The sequence below is a fragment of the Aethalodelphis obliquidens genome, unplaced genomic scaffold (assembly GCF_003676395.1).
Source record: "Aethalodelphis obliquidens isolate GAN/ISIS:26980383/991018 unplaced genomic scaffold, ASM367639v1 scaffold24, whole genome shotgun sequence".
Taxonomy (NCBI): domain Eukaryota; kingdom Metazoa; phylum Chordata; class Mammalia; order Artiodactyla; family Delphinidae; genus Aethalodelphis; species Aethalodelphis obliquidens.
In genome coordinates this window covers 21,954,298-21,973,962 of record NW_020837968.1, presented here as the reverse complement: position 1 = coordinate 21,973,962, position 19,665 = coordinate 21,954,298, and the positions used below count along the sequence as shown (strand labels likewise).

General features: G+C 41.3%; 2 protein-coding genes across 3 annotated transcripts; one reads left to right on the top strand and one right to left on the bottom strand.

Annotated features, from left to right (window-relative positions):
- HNRNPU (heterogeneous nuclear ribonucleoprotein U) lies at nucleotides 1–9,868 on the bottom strand. Of its 2 annotated transcripts, none has more exons than XM_027122407.1 (14): nucleotides 9,003–9,868; nucleotides 8,004–8,115; nucleotides 7,842–7,915; nucleotides 5,770–5,909; nucleotides 5,098–5,197; nucleotides 4,641–4,753; nucleotides 4,032–4,295; nucleotides 3,733–3,852; nucleotides 3,270–3,398; nucleotides 3,011–3,179; nucleotides 2,498–2,752; nucleotides 2,005–2,189; nucleotides 1,573–1,644; nucleotides 1–1,113 (listed from the first exon to the last, which is right to left on the bottom strand). In XM_027122407.1, the coding sequence occupies exons 1-14, from the start codon at nucleotides 9,634–9,636 to the stop codon at nucleotides 1,060–1,062; spliced, it is 2,421 nt and encodes an 806-aa protein (XP_026978208.1). In that variant the 5' UTR covers nucleotides 9,637–9,868; the 3' UTR covers nucleotides 1–1,059. The 2 variants fall into 2 exon arrangements, with proteins under 2 accessions (XP_026978208.1, XP_026978207.1); XM_027122406.1 differs by having other exon boundaries at nucleotides 8,946–9,819.
- Nucleotides 9,869–10,910: 1,042 nt separating this feature from the next.
- LOC113628606 (keratin-associated protein 3-3-like) lies at nucleotides 10,911–15,458 on the top strand. The gene is given in 1 exon segment (XM_027122409.1): nucleotides 10,911–15,458. A coding segment is annotated over 1 exon segment (336 nt). The 5' UTR covers nucleotides 10,911–13,760; the 3' UTR covers nucleotides 14,097–15,458.
- Nucleotides 15,459–19,665: the final 4,207 nt, after the last annotated feature.

Below are 19,665 nucleotides of genomic sequence, written 5' to 3'. Positions count from 1 at the left end.
TAAAATGAATTCTTTTTATTGCAAACAAACGTCTAAATTAATTTCTCCACCCACTTTCTTTAGAAAGAAAAAGAAATCAGCAGGCTAAGGAGATACCCATTCAAGAACTGACATGATTAAAAATTAAGATATAAATGGGTGACTCACAATTTCATTAGCTTACAAAGATGGTGGAGTTAACTACTACAAGCACACTAGTTATACAGTATTTTGTGGGAGAAGGGCATACAGACATAGCTAACTTCATATAGATCCCATTAGACAACTGGATTTACAACAAGTTTTTTTAATAAGAAATGGGCAAAGCCAGCTTTCTTTTCAGAATCAAAATGCAGAACAAATGGAAAAATTATGGTATTTAACCTTCACAAGTTTGAGCCTCCACAAATAATGCAACCAAGTTTTACATTTTTAACAGCCCTTCTACATACACTCCATCTTCTCTATCTTAGTTCCAAATTTTATCTTCATTCCCAAATATGCCAATTGCATTGTTACTTAAAAAGAAAGAGCCTTCCCAGTTACTGTCAAAAACTACTATTTAGCTTACCCCTCCACTACTCAGCAAACTACAGAGAGGATGGAGTGTAATACGAGCAGTACAGAGTCTTATGCAATTCATGAGGACCACTTAGTCCTTACATGAATCTGGTTGCTAACATTTCTATTATATTGTGACAATAACTCCCGACTGTTATCTCTGAGAAATGGGGGGAGTAAATTCTTAATAAAAGACACCAGGTACAAAGCAACATTTTACTTTTGTTGTGATAAAAAAAAAAGTCACATTTTACAGATAAAATGTAGAACCCTGAAATACTGACACATTCTCTTATCGTGCACAATGCTGAGGTTCTCTTACGATTCACTTTAAAACTGCAATTAAAAATGTACAAAAAAGAAAAGAAAAAAAAAAAATCAACCCACAAAGCTTCTAAAAAAGGAACCCGCAGGCACTTCCTCTTGTGGAATGTTTAAAAAGTTAGCCTACTAAAGAAAACAGTCGACTTCTTGTGAAGGTTTTGGAGAAATATGTATCAGTTCGTTTTATTTGGGTATTCAATAATATCCTTGGTGATAATGCTGACTCCATGGCTTCTGACCCCAGAATTGCTGTAAGAGAAAATTTTTTTTTTAAAGAAAAAACATCAATAAGCCACTCAAACTGCTTTTAGGAAATGACAATCTAATTCAGAGTAATTGCTGGAGACAAATTTATACCTGTCATACCTCTGATTTATCAAGCCAGATTTAGTTGGTATTAATATCCCATTATCAATACACATTACAAAAGGAAACACATTATGACTTGGTTAGTTTATACAATTAAAGCTAGCAGTAAAAAGAACCATATGTATTAAATACTATTTTATTTAAAATATTAAGTTACAGCAAACTCCAACCTATTTTGTCTTCAAAAGACATTATGGCTACAACTGCAACACAATTCACACCTTGCCCTGTAACACTTATAAACACTTCAATCCCTGGACAAGATCTTTTTTCAAGGTTGACTCTTACGAATTCAAAATACAATTAAATGTACAAAAAAGCACATAAGGAATTACTTACACCCTGCTGCCACTGGTTGTAGCCCTGAGATTGATTTTTGTAGCCACGATTGTTTCCTCGTCCTCTGAAGTTCTACAAAAAAGAAAAGAACCTTTAAAAAGAGCACAAGTTGTTAGGTTTGTATATGGGGCAGGGGGAGAAGAGGAGACACAGCCACAGAAATAGGTAAGATTGCCAGTCAGCCATTAACCTCTGAGCACTCTCTGCTGCGTTTGCTCTCAGGTGATTAACTTATTCGCTATGAGACATCACCTGACTTGTTGCTAGTTAATGCACCTGAAAAATCAATATAAATGAAATTGACTCATTTTACCATCACTATGCGTACATGCTGTGTTCCCAACTCTTTCTGAGGCTGCGCAACATATGCCTTTAACTTTCCAGACTAAACTATATAGAGAAACAGTGTATACAGGAATCTTAAATCATTACCTGGTTGTAGTTCCCTCTGTTAGGCATTCCACCTCTGTTGTAATTCCCTCTGTTTGAATAACCGCCTCGGCTGGGAAAAACAGGGCCACGAGGATATGGATAGCCAATTCCACCACTTCCGCCACCGCCACCACCTCTCTGTGGCATATTGCCCCTCCTATTATATCCACCACGATTCCCAGGAGCTAAAACAAGAGACGTTTCATTTAACAGTGTGTTGTTACCTTCTTTACACACGACTTAGGGTTCTTCTGGACCATTCCTTTATTTTATGAAAAAAATGTTTAATTTAACCATTCAACATAACCTAGGTGTGTTTACCGTCAAATCGCATGAAGTATTTTACTATGGTTACTAAGACAGCTAGGACGTGAGGATCAAAAACTTCCTATGTTAAATTCAGCAGAAAAACATACAGACCCAAACTAGAAGATTACAGATTACCACTTGTTTCAACATTGAACCAAATAAATAATACTCAAAATTAACTTGCCTCCTCCTCTGAAATTTCCACCACGCATATTGAATCCACCGCGCCCTCTATGGCCACCACCTCTGTTAAACTGGTTCTTGCCACTCTTATTTTTATTGCTCTTCTTTGAGCCTGTGTTCTGTTTCTTTTCCGGTGGAAGAGCTTTTTTGCTTTCTTCCTTATATTGCTCCAAAAGTTTTTGGGCTTCCTCCTTCTGAAGTTCAACATACGTTATTTCATCAAAGCACTCAGCTACTTCTGGCAGAGTGAAGTTTCCTACAAAACATTAAATCGTATTAACCTACAAATCCACTACATACACATTCACAATCCTAGAGCCTACAACTCTCAAGCAGCTTAATTCCTGCAAAGCATACAGTATCTATTCATGTTTTAATTACATTTTCTTAAACAAGTGAAGTACGCTCATTTACAGAGTTAACTCCTGAAACAGTATTACTGACACAAAATTTAAGTTCACAGATATAAATCACAGAAAGATATTTAACATAACAGTAGAAATAAATTTCATGCCTTTCATTTTGAGGACTGCATGTTCCGGTAGGTCTTTTCCCTCTACTTCTGCTTTCTTCTGTGTTCTTTGCTTATAGTCTTCATCTTTTGGGCAAACTACAACAGCTTTTCGTTGGAAGCCTGCAAACAGGCACATTTTTCTCCTCTGGGCAGCAGCAGACACATTTGTCTTTTTAAAAAAAAAAAAAAAAGTTTATAACCCCAAACATTAATTCTGTAATTATCAGTTACTTTTTTCAATCTCAAAGCTGCAGCTCACCTGATCCAAAATGAAATTTCTCTTCTTACGGGCAGCAATCTCAATAAACTTTCCAAGACACTGTGGAGCTCTCTGCAACAGCGTGTTTAGTTTCCCAGTATCTGCCATTTGCTTCTTAAAACCTGCCACCTATTTTTAAAAGTTAAAGTTTCAAAATTTAAATATTGCCTTTTCTCATTGCTACAGAAAAGGATATTTTATACTGTAACAACACCCAGTGGCTTCAATTCATTTTTAGCTACTGGATAATCCGAGTCCAAAACCTTCTATAGAAAAGAGAAGGAAGCCTAAGCTAGCCATTGGAAGGCAGTTTACCTTACAGGTAAAGAGCCTGCTTAAATAACCAGTTTAACTGCCCGAACTCCTATCTCTAAGATACTAACACAAAATGAATAAAGACAAAACCGTTACCCCGAATACCTTCTAGTCTTAAAAATGCTGAAATCATGCCCAATCTACTTACCATCATTTTATCCATTATGGTGTTTGTTCCAAGAATGTTGTATTTACCAGGATTTTCTGCTGCATGTTTAGTAACCCAGGTAGTTTTTCCAGCTCCTGGCAAGCCAATCATCATAACCACCTACAATGGAAAGAATTCTTTAAATATTTTTTTTTAATGCACAAAAGCTCAGTTTACATATCTGAACTTTAACATGTATGGCAGTTAGTAAATTAAACAGAGCAACCATCCAACTCTTCTAAATGTCATTTTTGCCAAGCAAAAACAACCTTCAAAATTCTTTTTTTAAAGTGACTTACTTCACAATCTTTCTTCTCTTCAGGCCCCTTTGGTCCTCTAACTCGATCCTCCAAGGGGACATTCTGGATAAAAGTATAGTCTTCAGGTATTGGAAAATATGGCTTTTCCTTCTGACCAAAATTAAACTCAACCGCACAGTTGTGGCACAGAACATGCGGGAAGAGTGGTCGTCCAGCAAGAACTTCCTTACTGATTTTGAAGGCAATGCCAAGATCTTGTCCATTCTTTGCATAGGAGAGTTCTACTTCATCACTTTCAAAGTTCTGTTAATTGGAGAAAAAAATTAATGGGTTTTAATCTACTTCTTATAATACTTCTTTTAAAAAAAACTTCAAAATTCAAGTTAGGAATGAAGCTTTATCCTGTAGAAAACATATTTAGATTATATGTTAAAGAGCTTTGGTAACATTTCGTTATATACAACTAGAACACCTATATCCACAAGCAGAAATTAATATTGCCCTAAAAGACTAGATTTTCGGATCAACTTCACATTAAGTAGTTTTCAGTCAAAATGAATTAGTATTGAAAACTGACAACGATATAATGTTAAAATACTCTTATCTACTAACTTGCTATTTATATGTAGAAATTTAGCTACGACTTACAACAAAACATGTAATCACATCATTTTCATCAAACTTCTCTCCATAATCTTCAGTCTCACAGCTGCATGTTTTTATTCCTTTTAGAGAATACCCATAAGAAAATTCTTCTTCACCTAAGAAAATAATTAACTTTCATGAAATCAGTTTTTCAAAAGTCCAATGACCCACGTACTTTTAACATCCCAGATGTAGGGTTTATACTAGATATAAAGTTAATGAGAGCTAGGTGGTTATATAACTAGCTGACAAATTGCATACCATGGATAATATTCTATTTCAACCATCAGTCATAAACCAAGTAACCACAAAGAAAGAAAAGCTAAAATTTAGCCAGTGTCCATGTTATTATTATTCATCTCTAAAAACAGGCAAAAAGTTTAGAATGCCTTCTAGTCTAATTACTGAAATCAAACCCTGAACACTCATGAGTACATAGATACTCAAATGGAAACTTTACCAAGCAACATTCCACTTGTGGTTAGTGACCAGCCAATCCGAACTTCGTGTATGTCAATATCTTTTGTATATAAATGCCTTACTGGGATCTTCTCTGTAACCTGGAAGTCAAATCATAAATGATTAAACTGTAAACGAAGGAAAATAAACCACTGAACCAACGCTGGTTTATTTCATTCGGGCAATGGGCTAATTTTTCTCCAGCTACAAAGTACAGAAAGATACCAACTCTACTCTTCCCCCTAACATTCACAAGAACTTCAACAACTGATGTAAGGGCTTTTAACTTGAAACGGAAAATGGTTAAGTACTTGATTAATTCATGTTTAAAAGAAAACATTGAAATTACATATTCTCAATACTCAAAACCAACTAAAGTATTCACTTAACATGCTTTTTCTCTGGAACAGAAACAGAAGCCTAACCAAATTTATTTTCAAACCCATGGTGGGCCTTTCAAGTGCCTGATAAAAAATGAACACCCTAAATAAAAATTAGGCTGGCTCTATATGGCAACTTCTAATATAACAAACATCCTAAACTGTTACAAATCATAGATTCCAAGTCCCACAAAAACTTGAAAAATTACAAGTTCCAATGACATCTAAGTGTCAGGGAAAAACTCACAAAGGTTCTTAAGGAAAAAAAGACATCATCACAAAATTGCATTTACCTTCATCTCAAAACAGACTTTGCCTTTTGACACACCATAGGATGCCCTTCCTCCAGCCCAAAGAAAAGCAAAACTCTCCATAGTAAGGGAAGAAGCACTGAGGCGATCTCTTGATATTTTAAAATGTAGATCACAATTATCTGCAATTATATCAAATACCATATTATTTCTTTTGATATCCAATACAAATGTATCTGCTATGTAGACAAAACTTTATTAAATTTTCTCATATTTCTTAATGTTGCATACATTTTTACAGATCATGCTGTTGTTCGAATTTTCAGTTCAAGCCCCGCTCCCACCAAGTCAATTCTTGCCAAATTATGAACTAGAGCATACACTACCTGTGCAACTAACAAATATCGAGGTTTAGTATATTTTTAAGTATATAAAATAATCAAGACAATGTGACATTAATACATACCTGCTCTGCTCTTTACCTTGATTTAGAGGCAAGCAGTAGAGGATAGCAGGAAATCAAAGTGAAGCATGCCAGACCAGGTAGAATTTACCAGTGCCACAATAAAACTGAAGGGAGGCCATGATCACGTATTTTAAAATACGAGTATGAGCTGTTGATCCTGCACTTTACAGGGGCTCTAGATCTTAAATTGTTTGCTAAAACTTGTTAAGGCAGTTTCAATCTGCAAAATACAAACCTGGTCATCTAATGCTGTTACTACTACAGCATTTTAGGTCCCCTTTCCCCAGACTTGCCTGTTAATCAATAACAATGGGGGATTACACACTTTGGAATAATCCAAATCCAAAACGTCTTTAACCTAGCTACCTTTGGGTCACTGGCTCATTAGCATGCACCTTCTGAGTTCTCAGTCAAGGGAGCTGAAGTTGGAAAGCTACTGGTGATATGAAATTAAATCTACAGTTTGGAATTCTCCTTAAATTAGCTTTGTTCTTTTATTCCCGATCATCACTAACAGAATTTTCAATTCAACCAATTGTGTTTGAACCCAATAATGCACTTAAATTGATATCCCTAGGTGAGGAGCTAAAAGCCTTTTATAATAGTATTACCTTGCCAAATCATTGCTTCAGTATCTCGCCAATATTTAAGCAACTGAATTTAACGTAAAACATTCAACTACTCTTCCATGGGCAAGTCTTTAAAAAAAAAAAAAACAAACACTCCACTATCTCAACTATGCAGTAAAGCGTATGCAATAAGAAATCAAGACTTATATTTACACTGCCTTACACATCTAAATGAAAACCATATGTATTCCAAAACATGAGACTCTAAGCTTCAACTCCTTAATCTACAGGACAAGTTGACACCTTACCTCTAAGCAATTATTTCTACCCTTTGTTCTATCACAGAAAGAATTGTACTTTCTGATCACTACACCAAACAATTTTTTTTTTGTATTAGAAAAATTAGGAATCTGACAGCCAAGGCCCATTTAGAGGTTTGCAATACTTCCTCATACTCAATTGCAACCCAACTGGGTAAAGTAGCAGTATTTACAGCGCTGCCATTGATACCATTCGCTGCTGAAGAAAGCTAGTGGCCCAGTGATAGCCCACTGCTGCTGCCCCAGGTCTTTGGAAGAAATCAACTTAGCTTAAAGCAGCAGCTACTGAACTGGAATTGAGAACAAAAGAGCAGTTATTGAAAAAGTATTATTACAATCTTTTAGAATAGGGAATATAATGGCGTGCTAATGGAAAAGCCATTAATATTTAACTAAGCCCAAAGAGCTCACTTAACATAATCCCACAAAAAAACGACATTTATCGTAGAAGCCTAAATAGACAAGTTATAAGTAGTCTTACAAGTTTCCATTAGCTAGACAGTCAAATATTGGCATTAATTTCACATTCCTACAAATGAGAACTTTAAAGCCCTACCAAAAAACATCAAATTGTTAGAGCCTGTAAAATTATCAATACAACTACTGTACTAAATATTAAGTGACCAGAATCTGAATATAAGCCATCATCTTCCTACTTTTAAAACAGCTGTTTACACGTGTTAAGTTTTCTAATATTTTGTAACCAAAAACCACATTTGACAACTGGGGGAGGAACGGGGGAGAAACAGCTTCACTTACAAGTATCAAGACAAACAACTGTGTCGTCGAAGTGCTCATCTTCTTCTTCAACAGGTGGCTGAGGAGATTTGGCTCTGAAAGACAGAATTGTCTCCTGATACAGCTTTCCCCACCAAAGCACAAAGAACAGGTGACAAGTAACACTACGTTAACATCCTCTACCTGCTATACTTGTTCTCTTCAATGTACTCAAAATAGCCACGGCCATGATCTTCTCGAGGTCTTTTAACACCTCTCTTTTTATCTCCGCCTTTCTGTTCTGTTTTGCCGTCTCCTACAACACACGACACCCCTTTATAAGAGACCACGCCGCAACAAAACAAACAAAAAAATCTATTCTGTTTTGACGCCCCAAAAAAGCTCGACTTTCCCCGTTCATTTTTTTAAGTGTTTTCTATCGACGACTCAAATGAGAATTCAAAGAAAAACCCGCTTGGAACTGGACTAGAATTAGTGACGCAGTCTAAGGACATTGCTAATTTCGCCAACCTACTCGAATATTCGAAAATGCTAATGAAAACTCAGCGCGGCCCAGGCCCGAAGCCCACGTGTATCCCAGAGAGAGTTCAGGAAGGGGGGAGGGGCCGAAGCGCCCCGCCCGCACTCCCCTCCCCCACCCGGGCCCGCGCTCCCCGCGGCCGCATTGTACTGCTCGCCGCTGGACCCACCCGGCCCCGCCCGCCGGAAGTGACGTCACGCCGAGCCCGGCGCGCCTTGCACAATACCGCGGCCCGGAGCCGCCACAGCGCGCCGCCGGGGCCCCGGGCCTCCCCTCCCCCCGAGACATGTGCCCGCACTGCGCGCACGCAGCACGGCGGCGCCACCGCGGCTCCTCCCCCTCCAGCGGCAGCTGCAGTCCCCCCCCCCCACCCCGGCTCTCCAGCCACATAATGGAGGCGCTGCCGCCGCCGTCACACACCGAGCAGAGGCCTCACGTCTAATCCGGGATTCCCCCCCACCCCCTCGCAGGGGCCCCCGCCCCCCCCGGGGGCTCCCTCCCGCGGCGGGGCTCCCTCCTCCCCCAGCGGGGCTCCGGCAGGCCTGGGCACGGTCCCCACCCCGCGCGGGCCTCCCGCCGCGCGCAACCAACCACGCAGCACTCACCCGCCGCCGGAGCCCCGGGGCGACCGCCGCCTCCGCCGCCTTCCGCCTTCTTCTTACCTCCCGCCTGCTGCTGGCCCTGCCTCGCCCCGGGCGGCGCCACCGTCACCGCGAACAGCGACGTGGGGCCGCTGCTCTTCCCCGCGGCCTCCTTGGCGGCCCCGCGCTGCTGCTGGGGCTGTTGCTGCGGCGCCGCCGGCGGTTGAGGCTGCTGCTCCCCGTGCCCGTTCTCGTCGCCCGCGGCTTCCTCCTCGTCTCCGAGCTCATCCTCCCCTTCCTGGAAGCCCTGGTCGTCGCCGTTCTCGTCCTCCGAGGCGGCTTCCTCCTCCTCCATCGGGCCCGAGTCGGCCGCCCCCGCGGCGCCGTTCTCCTCCCCGAGCTCCATCTGGTCGCCATCCAGGGCGGCTATCCCTTCCTCCTCCTCCTCCTCTTCCTCCTCGTCGTCATCGCCGCCTGCCGCGGCCTCCTGCTCGAGGCCTGCTCCCGAGCGCCCGGCGGAATCCCCGCCCAGGTCTAGGCTGCCGTTCCCGGGCTCCATGGCGGGGCGGCCCCCGGCCTCCTCGTCGTCCAGCGCGGCCTGGAGACGCTCCATGAGCTCGGCCTTGAGGCCCTTGTCGGACAGGCGCCGCTTCTTGAGCTCCTCCTTCAGCTCCGACACCTTCAGCTTTTTCACATTAACAGGCGAGGAACTCATGGTGAGGCCCCGATTCACCGCTAGGCGCTGGCTCAAACTCGGCTCCGCTCACTCGGCCACTGGCGGTGGCTGAGGCTGCTCCTCGGCCCAGGCGGCGGCTGCGGCTGCGGCTGGAGCTGGGTTGCTGCTGCAGAGCGGATCCGCCTGGTGTCGAACGGCGCCAATTCCTTTCACCGAGTTCGCGAGGGAGACGCGGAGACTCGCCTGGCGCGAGCGAGCACGCAACGTCCTCTCGCAGGGGCGGCGCCGCGCACGTAATATAGCCGCCCCGCCCCTGCGCCGGCTGAGCGCCCGCGCTCGCCCCGCCCCTCCCACGCCTGTTCCCCCTGCTCCCACCCGAGCCGCGGGCCGGGAGCGCGGCGACGCGCACTGCGCTTGCAACTGGGGCCGAGCTAATGGAGGAGGAGGAGGAGGAAACTTCCTTCAGTTAAACCGACCCACTGCAACATTTATCGGCCTTTCCAGCTCTTTGGTGGCAGTACTCGTTTGCTATTTGCCTTCCAGCCCGGAGGCTGCTTCTACCCAAATGCTTTCGGTCCTCAACTTGGCATTTTCAACTCGAATCCGCCACCTTTTCTTCCATTTTAGATTTGTCTTATCTATTTCTCCAGCTATTTATTTAGAACGCCCTAAAATTTTATTTCAGTTTTGATTTGTACAACGCAAGTTGGCAATTACTCTACGCAGGGGATTTTCTTCCGTTTAATATTTGGTTTAATTTTCCTAAGTCCTGCCTTGCGAATTGAATTTTAAACTCGGGAAGGGCCTTCCTTTTGTCTCTCCCATGACCCCTGATGCAGGGTTTGGGAGATAAAAATGCTTGCTTTTGGAATATGCATACTGCAAAGCATATACTTTACAGGCCTTGTCGTGGCACTCCTAGCCAAAGAAGCCTTGTAAGCCTCAGAATTGCAATTCTGTGTTTTCTTTACCTACCAGAAAGACGGATCACCTTTAAGATTTATTCTGTCCAGTTTAGGATCTGGTCATCCAGTTATGAAGTCCCCGTAGTTAACAATGAGGATGAGACCCAGCCTGGTCACACACTTTGATTCTATTACTTTTCCTATAGGAATACTTCAGGCCAAATTATGCTGAAACCCTCATAAAAGCTCATGAAAAATAAAGGGCTGTGATTTTGTAAAAAAACTATCACTCTCGAAAGAAATGTTATTTTGGTGTGTCTTAGAAGTTTAATTTTTCTCTTACTAAGTAAGAGGTGTGTTATGTTCTTCAAGTTTTAGGTAGGAGTGCCAGAACTTAAATACGTGATAGAGGTGAACGTCTTAAACCCCAGAGAATCTGCACAGTGGTTTGCCAATGTTCCAGTCTAGTCTATCTCTGACTAAGGAGGTCAGCTATACCCACTGTTTGGTGCTTTAGCTGTCACAATAATGCTGCCCCAATTTTAATTAGAACTTTGGAAAAATAAGCATGTGAACTTTCTCCCATAGGCTAGTATGATTTAACTGATTAATAAATTTTATTTTTAAAGTTCTTTTCAACAGCTTTTAAAAATCATGTATTTTACCATGCAGTCATATATAAAGATGAAAGTTTAACATTTGTGAAATGATTTGAGTTGAAATTAATGAATTAGGTATGGTACTAGTAATTCTCAGTTCAAGTTAATGAAGGTGGAAGGGATAGCACCCAAAATAGGAACTTCTGAATGGTGCCAAAAACTCATTTTAGCCCTTGGTTGTAATGTCCTTGGAGCTTATAAACAGGTGACAAACTGGAATTTGAGCTTTTCAAATTCTTTGCCCTTGTTCAAAATAGGAAGAGAACTACAGCGGGCTTAAATGTTCACAAGCTGGATAATTAGTCCCCTAATGAATCAGAGTTAAATATAGTTATTATGATGGTCATTTAAGTTTATGTGCCCTTAGATATGATTTACAATTTTAAGTATTAGTGATATGAAAACAATTTCTATTTAACTGGAAAAAGCCTATGAAAAATGTATATCTAAATACCGATTTATAACAATTGTTCTTAAATCAGTTGTAATAATAAACATGAAATATAACTTTAGATGGGCATGAGAAAATTCCATGGCTTTGCCTCCAAGACCTTTGTAACCTGGAGATCATCTTCAGTCTGCTCATTTTATGGCCCAGGAAGCTGAGGTCCTCCCCCCACCCCAGGGTTCTTTCATTACACTGGGCCTTCTTAGACAACATTTAACTGAGAAACAGTTTTTGTAAATACTCAAACAGCCATCATCTTAACTGTTTGGCCTTTTTACAAACAGGTGAAATCTACCATTTAACATTTTATTTTACCACTTGAAAGTACAAATAGTGACTTCATTTTAATAGTTGTTTTTTCTTCTTATGCTTTTAATGCTGTTATGATAGTCCTGTTCTACGGAGACCAGTAAAAGTACAGATCACTCTCTCTAAATTGCTGAGGAACCTATAAGGAACTTGAAATCCCCCCTTTTTGAAATCCTGGAGACTACCAAGAATACAGAGTGGAAAAGGGGGAAAATTAATTCTCAATAGCAAAAAATGATTAGTGAATTACCCATGGGTAATAGACCTATGACAGGGCATTAGAGAGTTAGGGTGCTCAGAATATATAGCTCACATTTTGAGGTTGAAGCAAAGGCACATACCTGAATCTGTAGTTTGTCACAATAATTCACTCAGCAAATATTTTTTAGCACCTCTAAGACAAGCGCTAGGAATACAGCAGTGAACTATGTAATTATGCCTTCATTCTCGTAGAGTTAGCCAATAAATAAAATAGAGACGGTAACAAGTATTGCAGGGCAATGTAAAACAGGAGAGGGGCAGGGTGTGCTGCAGTCATGGGATATTTTCAGTTATAAATGGGGTGGTCAGGGAAGCCTAAGAAGTAAGGTAACATTTGAGGTGGAGGGAACAAAAAGTAGGCCTGAGGTGAAAGATAGGCAGGGAGATCGGGCAGGTTAGGGAGAGGAGGGGAGATACAGATTGCCAGCAGCCTTGCCAGTGTTTTTTTAAGGACTTTGGCTTTTGCCTCCAGTGAGAAGGAAGAAACTGAAGGGTTGTTAGTAGTGAAGTGACAGGAACTGACAAGAATGCTAAATTCAATGGGCTCAAGATGGTATTCCATCGGTTCATTATTTTCCATTATTTTCCCACCAAGAGGGAATTCCCTGGCGGTCACAATCAATCCCAATTTAATAAAGGAAGCATGAAACACGCTGAGATACATTATCCCATCTTCTTACGAAAATATGAGAAGTCACGAGTACCTCCAAATTATTAAGTATTAAAAGTACACTTTCATATAGACTAACAGGAAAGCACAATCAGAAGGGAGGATGTTTCAAATTCTGGTTAAAAGTACAAGGTTAAAAATCAGACAGAACTGGGTTGCAGTCCCAGCTAGACCACATAGTGGCTGTGTGATCTTGCGCAATCTATTTATCTCTCTATACCTGAGAGTACTCATGTCTAAAATGACGCCTGCCTCATGAGGTTGTTGGGAAAATTCAGCGAGATAATGTAAACTCTGAGTACAGGGCTGGAAGCACAGTAAGAGCTCAGTATATATTAGTCTTCATTAGCTATATCGAGCAATTTAATGAACTTAAGAAAATCTAGAGTTGGATTGTTAAATCTTATTTAGGAAATTATAACTATATATACTTTGTAAATTGTCAGTGAATTGTTCATGGTGAGATGTCAGTCTGGGAAAAAGTGAAATGAAGTCTGGATAGGAGAGTGCAGGCTTCACTGCTAGGCCTGGCACTGTCACTGTAACCAGCTGTGTGACCTTTGGCAAATTGCACCATCTCTGGATGTTCGTTTTCTCATCTATAAATGAAGCAGAGCAGACTAGAAGATTTGTAGAGCCTCTCCAGGGAAAACCTTCTATGAGTTTCCTCTTTGCTGACTCCAGACTGTCAATGGAGGAGCACTGTTGAACTTTGAAATATTGGCTATTCATATTCAGGTTTTTACTTGTTACATTCAAAACTTTGCATTAGAGTCTCTAAGCATTTTATAATTAAGTAGTAGACATGAAATTTGAACTAGTGTATTACAGTTTTTGAATTTTAAATGGTACAAAATACTCCCATTTACTTTAGACTTGGATACCACAACAGGCTAAAAGGTTTAAAGTAAATGATTTCTCCAAAAGCAAACCAGAGTCCCAATGCCATGGCTTGCTGTGCTTCCCGTTACTGCCGCAGTGTCCACACCGGCCCTGCCACCACCACCTGCTCATCTGAAAAATGCTGCCGACGTGGAGTCTGCCTGCCCAGCATCTGCCCACACACGGTTTAGTTACCGGAGCCAACCTGCTATGACAGCTGTCCCCCACCGTGCCGCATTCCTCGGCCCTGTGTGCCCGCCTGCTTCGTGCTCAACTCATCCCAGCCTACCCTAGGCCTGGAGACCCTCAGCCTCACAACCTTCACTCGGCCCTGCTGTGAGCTCTGCATCCCAAGCTGCCGCTGACCGATGACTGCCTCGCTCAGTGCCTGGAGATAACACTGAAGCTATCTATTCAGCATTCACTTGCCTCAGTAGTTTATCAGACATTGAGGCAGACCAGATGGCCTAGATATGCACAACCTACCTTTCATCTTAATGGAAAGAAAATCAAGAAATTTTAATGGTTATTTGGCTAACCATTTGGTTCATTTGGGCAGGTGAATGTCATCTATTATCAAAAGTATTGATATCTATAAGACCTCAGACTGTTTGTTTGTTTTTTCTGTCTGCACAGCTTGTGGGATTTTAGTTTCCCGACCAGGGATAGAACCCAGGCCCTCAGCAGTGAGAGGGTAAAGTCATAATCACTGGACCTCCAGGGAATTCCCCAGACCGTATTTTGTTGGTCATGTTGCTTCCTAGATCCCATTCCTTATATTGAGTATTTTCATAGAGGAAAAATAATTTCTTGATGGGTTTTCCAATAAACTTTATTTCTGTGGCAATAAATAAAGTAAATGGTTACTGTTTGAATCATCTCATCTTTGATGTTATGAATCTCTGTCTTCACATAAATTATATAGCTTCTGTAGAATAAGATGTGCCCATTAGAAAGCTGCAGGAAAACTAGAATAATGTAGTTAATAGTAAGATATCAGGGCTTTTCTGATAACTAAAATATTTACCAGGTTAAGACTAATTAACACTTACCAAAACTTATACCGAGGCAGGTTGAGCAATGAGGAGTTTATAGAAAGTGCCCACTGTCACACGCTACTGGTGACTGGCCAGTATCACAGTACCTAATAAGAAAAGGTGAAGAAAATATTTAGACCATCCTGAGCCTAACAGCCAAGAATGAGATGAAAGACTAAAGGGATTATTATCTCATAAACTCTCACCTTCTACTTTCGACATAATTATCTGTCTCGAAGTTAGTCTAAGTTCCTTGAGGGCAAGGAGAGGAACTTGACTTTTCCAGCACCTGCGCCGTGTCTTCCATCAACACCAAGAGGGAATTCCCTGGCGGTCCGGTAGTTAGGACTCCATGCTCTCACTGCCAAGGGCCCGGGTTCAATCCCTGGTCAGGGAACTAAGATCCCACAAGCCTGCAAGCTGTGCAGTGCAGCCAAAAAACAAACAAACAAACAATCCCAAAACATTCACCGAGAGCCTGGCACTGCACTGGGGAACAAGATGGGGGCTCCGAAATGAAAATATCCTCTAAAAATGTGTGAACTATACTGCAACCCTGACTTGAACTGAAGGATTTTTGATTGTAAGAGAGAGTTATCAAAAAATCAAGCAGAGGTTGTAATAATAAAGTTTATTCAGCAGAGTCTTCTTGGCATAACACCAGCAAAATAACTAAATAAATAACAAGTAAATTTCTTTGCAAGCTCGGCTTTCCACTTGGCTATTATTATTGTGGACACCATCAGTGAACACCACCAAGGTTCGTCAGTGATCCTAAACTAAACTCTTAGAACTACTGAACAGATTTTTTATGGCCCATAGATTTAATTACATGTCCAAGTCCTCCCCTCTACATTTATAGTGTACTGTACAATTGCTTCCATCTAGTGAAGCAGGATTGTGTTAAAAACGGATTTCATACTCATGTTTAGAGGAGCCAGGCCCAAGGCTGTGTAGTCTATTTCTCTATTTTAATGCTCCATCTTTCCTTATCCATTTCCTTGTTAGATAGTAACAACACAAAGGTAGGGACTTCATATTCTCCATAACTCCAGCGATATTGCCAAGCACCAGATGCTCAACAAATATTTTTTTACTTTATTTAGAAGGTGATATTAGACTATTAAGAAAGTCTTCCAACTCCAGATATAAGTACCATGCAAAAGTATCATCCAGAATCCATCAGTTGACTATGATCTGGAAAAGCACATAGAGATGACACATAGGAGATTATTTACCAGCGTTAACCAATACAGTTGCCACAGGTAGCTATTTAAATTAAAATTAGTTAAAATTAAATAAAATTAAAAATTCAACCACATTCCAAATGTTTCATAGCCATTGGTCTCATACTGGACAAAGCAGAATAGAATGTTTCCATCATCACAGAAAGTTCTCTGGGACACTGCTGTTATAGACTGCTTTGAAAGTACAACTTACACCAAGGGACCAGCCCTGGTCTCTATGTGGCTCAACAGCCAGACTATATGGAAAGGAGCTTGCAGTTTGGACATAAATACAAGCTATAACCAGGATGCTATGGGACACTGGTACAGCTACATGGGGATCCAGCCATGTTGACCATTCACTGAGCCACTGTCTATAGGGTTCCCATGGTATAGGTCTGTACACATGCTTGCCCACCCACAAACATTCACACATGCGAAAACAAAACAAAACCTCACATACGCCTTCAAGAAGTCAGTTGTATGACATTTGCAAGTAAGCAGTAATTAGCTAAGATTATCTTATATCATATTCATTATTCTATATACAAAGCTGCCTATCATTTGCAGACCTCTGCCAGATGATAATTAAATAAGTCTTCCATTAAAAGCTGTCAAGATGGGACTTCCCTGGTGGTCCAGTGGTAAAGAATCCTCCTTACAATGCAGGGGGCACAGGTTTGATCCCTGGTCAGGGAAATATGATCCCATATGCCGCAGAGCAACTAAGCCCAGGCGCCACAACTACTGAGCTTGCGCACCTCAGCTAAAGAGCCCGAGTGCTGCAGACTACAGAGCCCATGCGCTCTGGAAGCTATGCACCACAACTACAGAGCCCATGAACCCTGGATCCTGAGTGCCACAACTAGAGAAGAGCCCGTGGGCCTCAACGAAGATCCCACGTGCTGCAACTAAGACCCTATGCAGCCAAAAATAAATAAAATAAATAAATAAATGATAAATAAATCTTTTTTTAAAAAAAGCTGTCAAGAAAATAAGTCCTGGGTATGTAATATATAGCATGGTGACTATAGTTAATAATACTGTATTATATATTTGAAAGTTGCTAAGAGAGTAGATCTTAAAAGTTCTCATGACAAGAAAAACGTTTTTTTTTAACTATGCATGGTGATGGATGTTAGCTAGACCTACTGTGGTGATAATTTTGCATACAAATATCAAATATATAAACTAATATCGACTCATTATCATTATGCTGTACATCTGAAACTAAGATAGTTATATGTCAGTTATATCTCAATTTTTTAAAAAGCTGTCAGGTGTTTAGGGGAAAAAATCAAACTAAAAGCACCTTCTGCACTGTCTTAATTGCCTAGATACTATGTGTATACTCTGTGTCTATATAACCTTTCCTTCTTTTCACTGCTTTCACTTTGGTCCACCCAAGCACATTTTATTTTTTTAAATTTATTTAATGCATTTATTTATTTTTGGCTGCACTGGGTCTTTGTTGCTGTGCATGGGCTTCCTCTAGTTGTGGCGAGCGGGGGCTACTCTTTGTTGCAGTGCACGGGCTTCTCATTGCAGCGCCTTCTCTTGCTGCAGAACATGGGCTATAGGCGCTCAAGCTTCAGGAGTTGTGGCACATGGGCTCAGTAGTTGTGTCTCACGGGCTCAGTAGTTGTAGTGCACGGGCTTAGTTGCTCCGCAGGATGTGGGATCTTCCTGGACTAGGGCTCGAACCTGTGGCCCTTGCATTGGCAGGCAGATTCTTAACTACTGTGCCACCAGGGAAGCCCCCAAGCACACTTTAGTTGGGCTATCTTTTAAGTCTGCTGTATTTTGTCCTGATTCATTTATTTGTGATAGCAACTGCCAGTTATTGAGTGCCTGCTATGTACCAGCCACTGTGCTAGGCATTTTATACAAAATATCTCTAATCCTCATAATAATCTCATAAAGTGGGAATTATTAGTCTCAATTTATAGATATGGAAACTGAGAAACAGAGGGATTAAGGAACTTGTCAAGTTTAGTAAGTGGTAAAGCTGAGATATCAATTCAGGGCTACCTGACTTCCATGCCCAGACTCTTTCCTACACCAGCGGTAGAGTTTCAAAGTCAGAACTGACATGTTCTAATTCCAGCAAGATTTCATAGTGTATAGTATAGGAGAAAGAGACAGCCAACCGTTATATTACAAGAGTAGTATATTATGAGAGCGCTACAATAGTGGTGTGTATTCAGTTTGGGAAATGTGTTAGGGGGTTTCTTGTGGGAAAAGGCACTTGAAAAGGTTGACTCTTCAAAATTGAGGAGGTTGAGAGAGAAGGAAGGACATTCCAGGCAGTAGGAACAGCCTCTGCAAATGCACAGAGGTGAGAATCATTGCTATAGCTAGAATTCAGTATGGCTGGAGTATAAAGTTTGGGGGAAGCGGGCATGAGCAAGGGTAGGGGTAAAGGTAGGGAAGGGTTATAGGGAACAAAGAGGCAGATTGAAAAGAACCCAGCCAAGCTAGAAGTTGTAGCTTCATCCACTGATAAAGAGGTGGGGAATGAGGGCACTAAAAAATTTTAATATGAGAAGTGGCATGATCGGGTCCAAATTTTAGAAAGATCATGTAAGGCAGAAGAGTATGGAAAACTCACATACCTACAGGTTCTAGGCAGGATATATAAATGAATGAAGAGATCCAGGTGTAAGAAAAACTGCAGTCATGATGAGACACGTAAGTGTCACTTGGTCTCAGGTCAGGGGCACCTTGAGAGTGATGAAGATTTCAGAGAACTAGAGCGAAGGACCCTATTTAAAGGGTCCCTTTGACTCTATGACCATGTGGGAACAGGACTCAGGATTGCCAGGTTTCCCATTTTTAAAGGACATGGGAAATCTTCATTTTTCTATGACATCCCCTGAATTTTGGAGCTGGCCGACACTATGCAGGCCAAAAAAACTACGTCTTCATCCATCTGTTTGTAAGCCCTGGCTAGAGAGTCTTGAAGCGAGCGTGAGCGAGAAGACCAGGTAGGAGGTTATTTCAAGTGAGAAGGGATGAAGGTCGCTCTGACAAGGTCAAATGGGTTTGTATAGTCTTGAGAAGGGTAAAGGATCTGTGAAGAAAGATCACTTAAGATTCTGAGGGTTTTTTTAAATGACAGTGATGTTTTTTTGGACTCTGACGTGACCATGCAGTCTTGGTAAATATTGGGTTAATTTTCTAAACAGTGCTGACATGAGAATGGAGATGGAATATTTTGTGGGAGGGGGCACAGTCTTTACTAAGGGGGAGAAGTTGTGCAATGCCTAGCTTTGGGGGCTTTGGGGACAAGTATACATAAAGCATTCAACCTCTAACCCGTTCCTTTCATCCCACTCACCCCAAAAATGGTCACAAACAGATTAAGAGACACATGAATTAAGTCATAGAACCAAAGAAAACCTTAGTAACATGTGAGGCCTGGAAACTTGTTCCAATTCCCTCTACTTATTTATACCACTGAAACAGGGTTAAACTGAATATCCAGGAGAGTTCTGAAGAGTACAGGATCACAACAGGAAATTTGTAATCCAAGGGGAGGTGATGTGTGGGAGGAAAGCCGGCAGCCTTGATAGGTAGAGCTTAACTGTCAAGAGGTGGCCCAGTTACAGGACCACGTGGACAGACAGAGACAGAGACAGAAAATGTATGTATGAGAGTCTTTACAACTT

Excerpts from the sequence above, each read along its gene's own strand:
- HNRNPU (XM_027122406.1), bottom strand. The coding sequence starts at position 9,636 with ATGAGTTCCTCGCCTGTTAATGTGAAAAAGCTGAAGGTGTCGGAGCTG. Across the intron at positions 3,180-3,269 it reads GAAATTTCATTTTGGATCAG|ACAAATGTGTCTGCTGCTGC; the intron begins GTGAGCTGCAGC and ends TTTTTTAAAAAG. Across the intron at positions 2,753-3,010 it reads TGCAGTCCTCAAAATGAAAG|GAAACTTCACTCTGCCAGAA; the intron begins GCATGAAATTTA and ends AATGTTTTGTAG.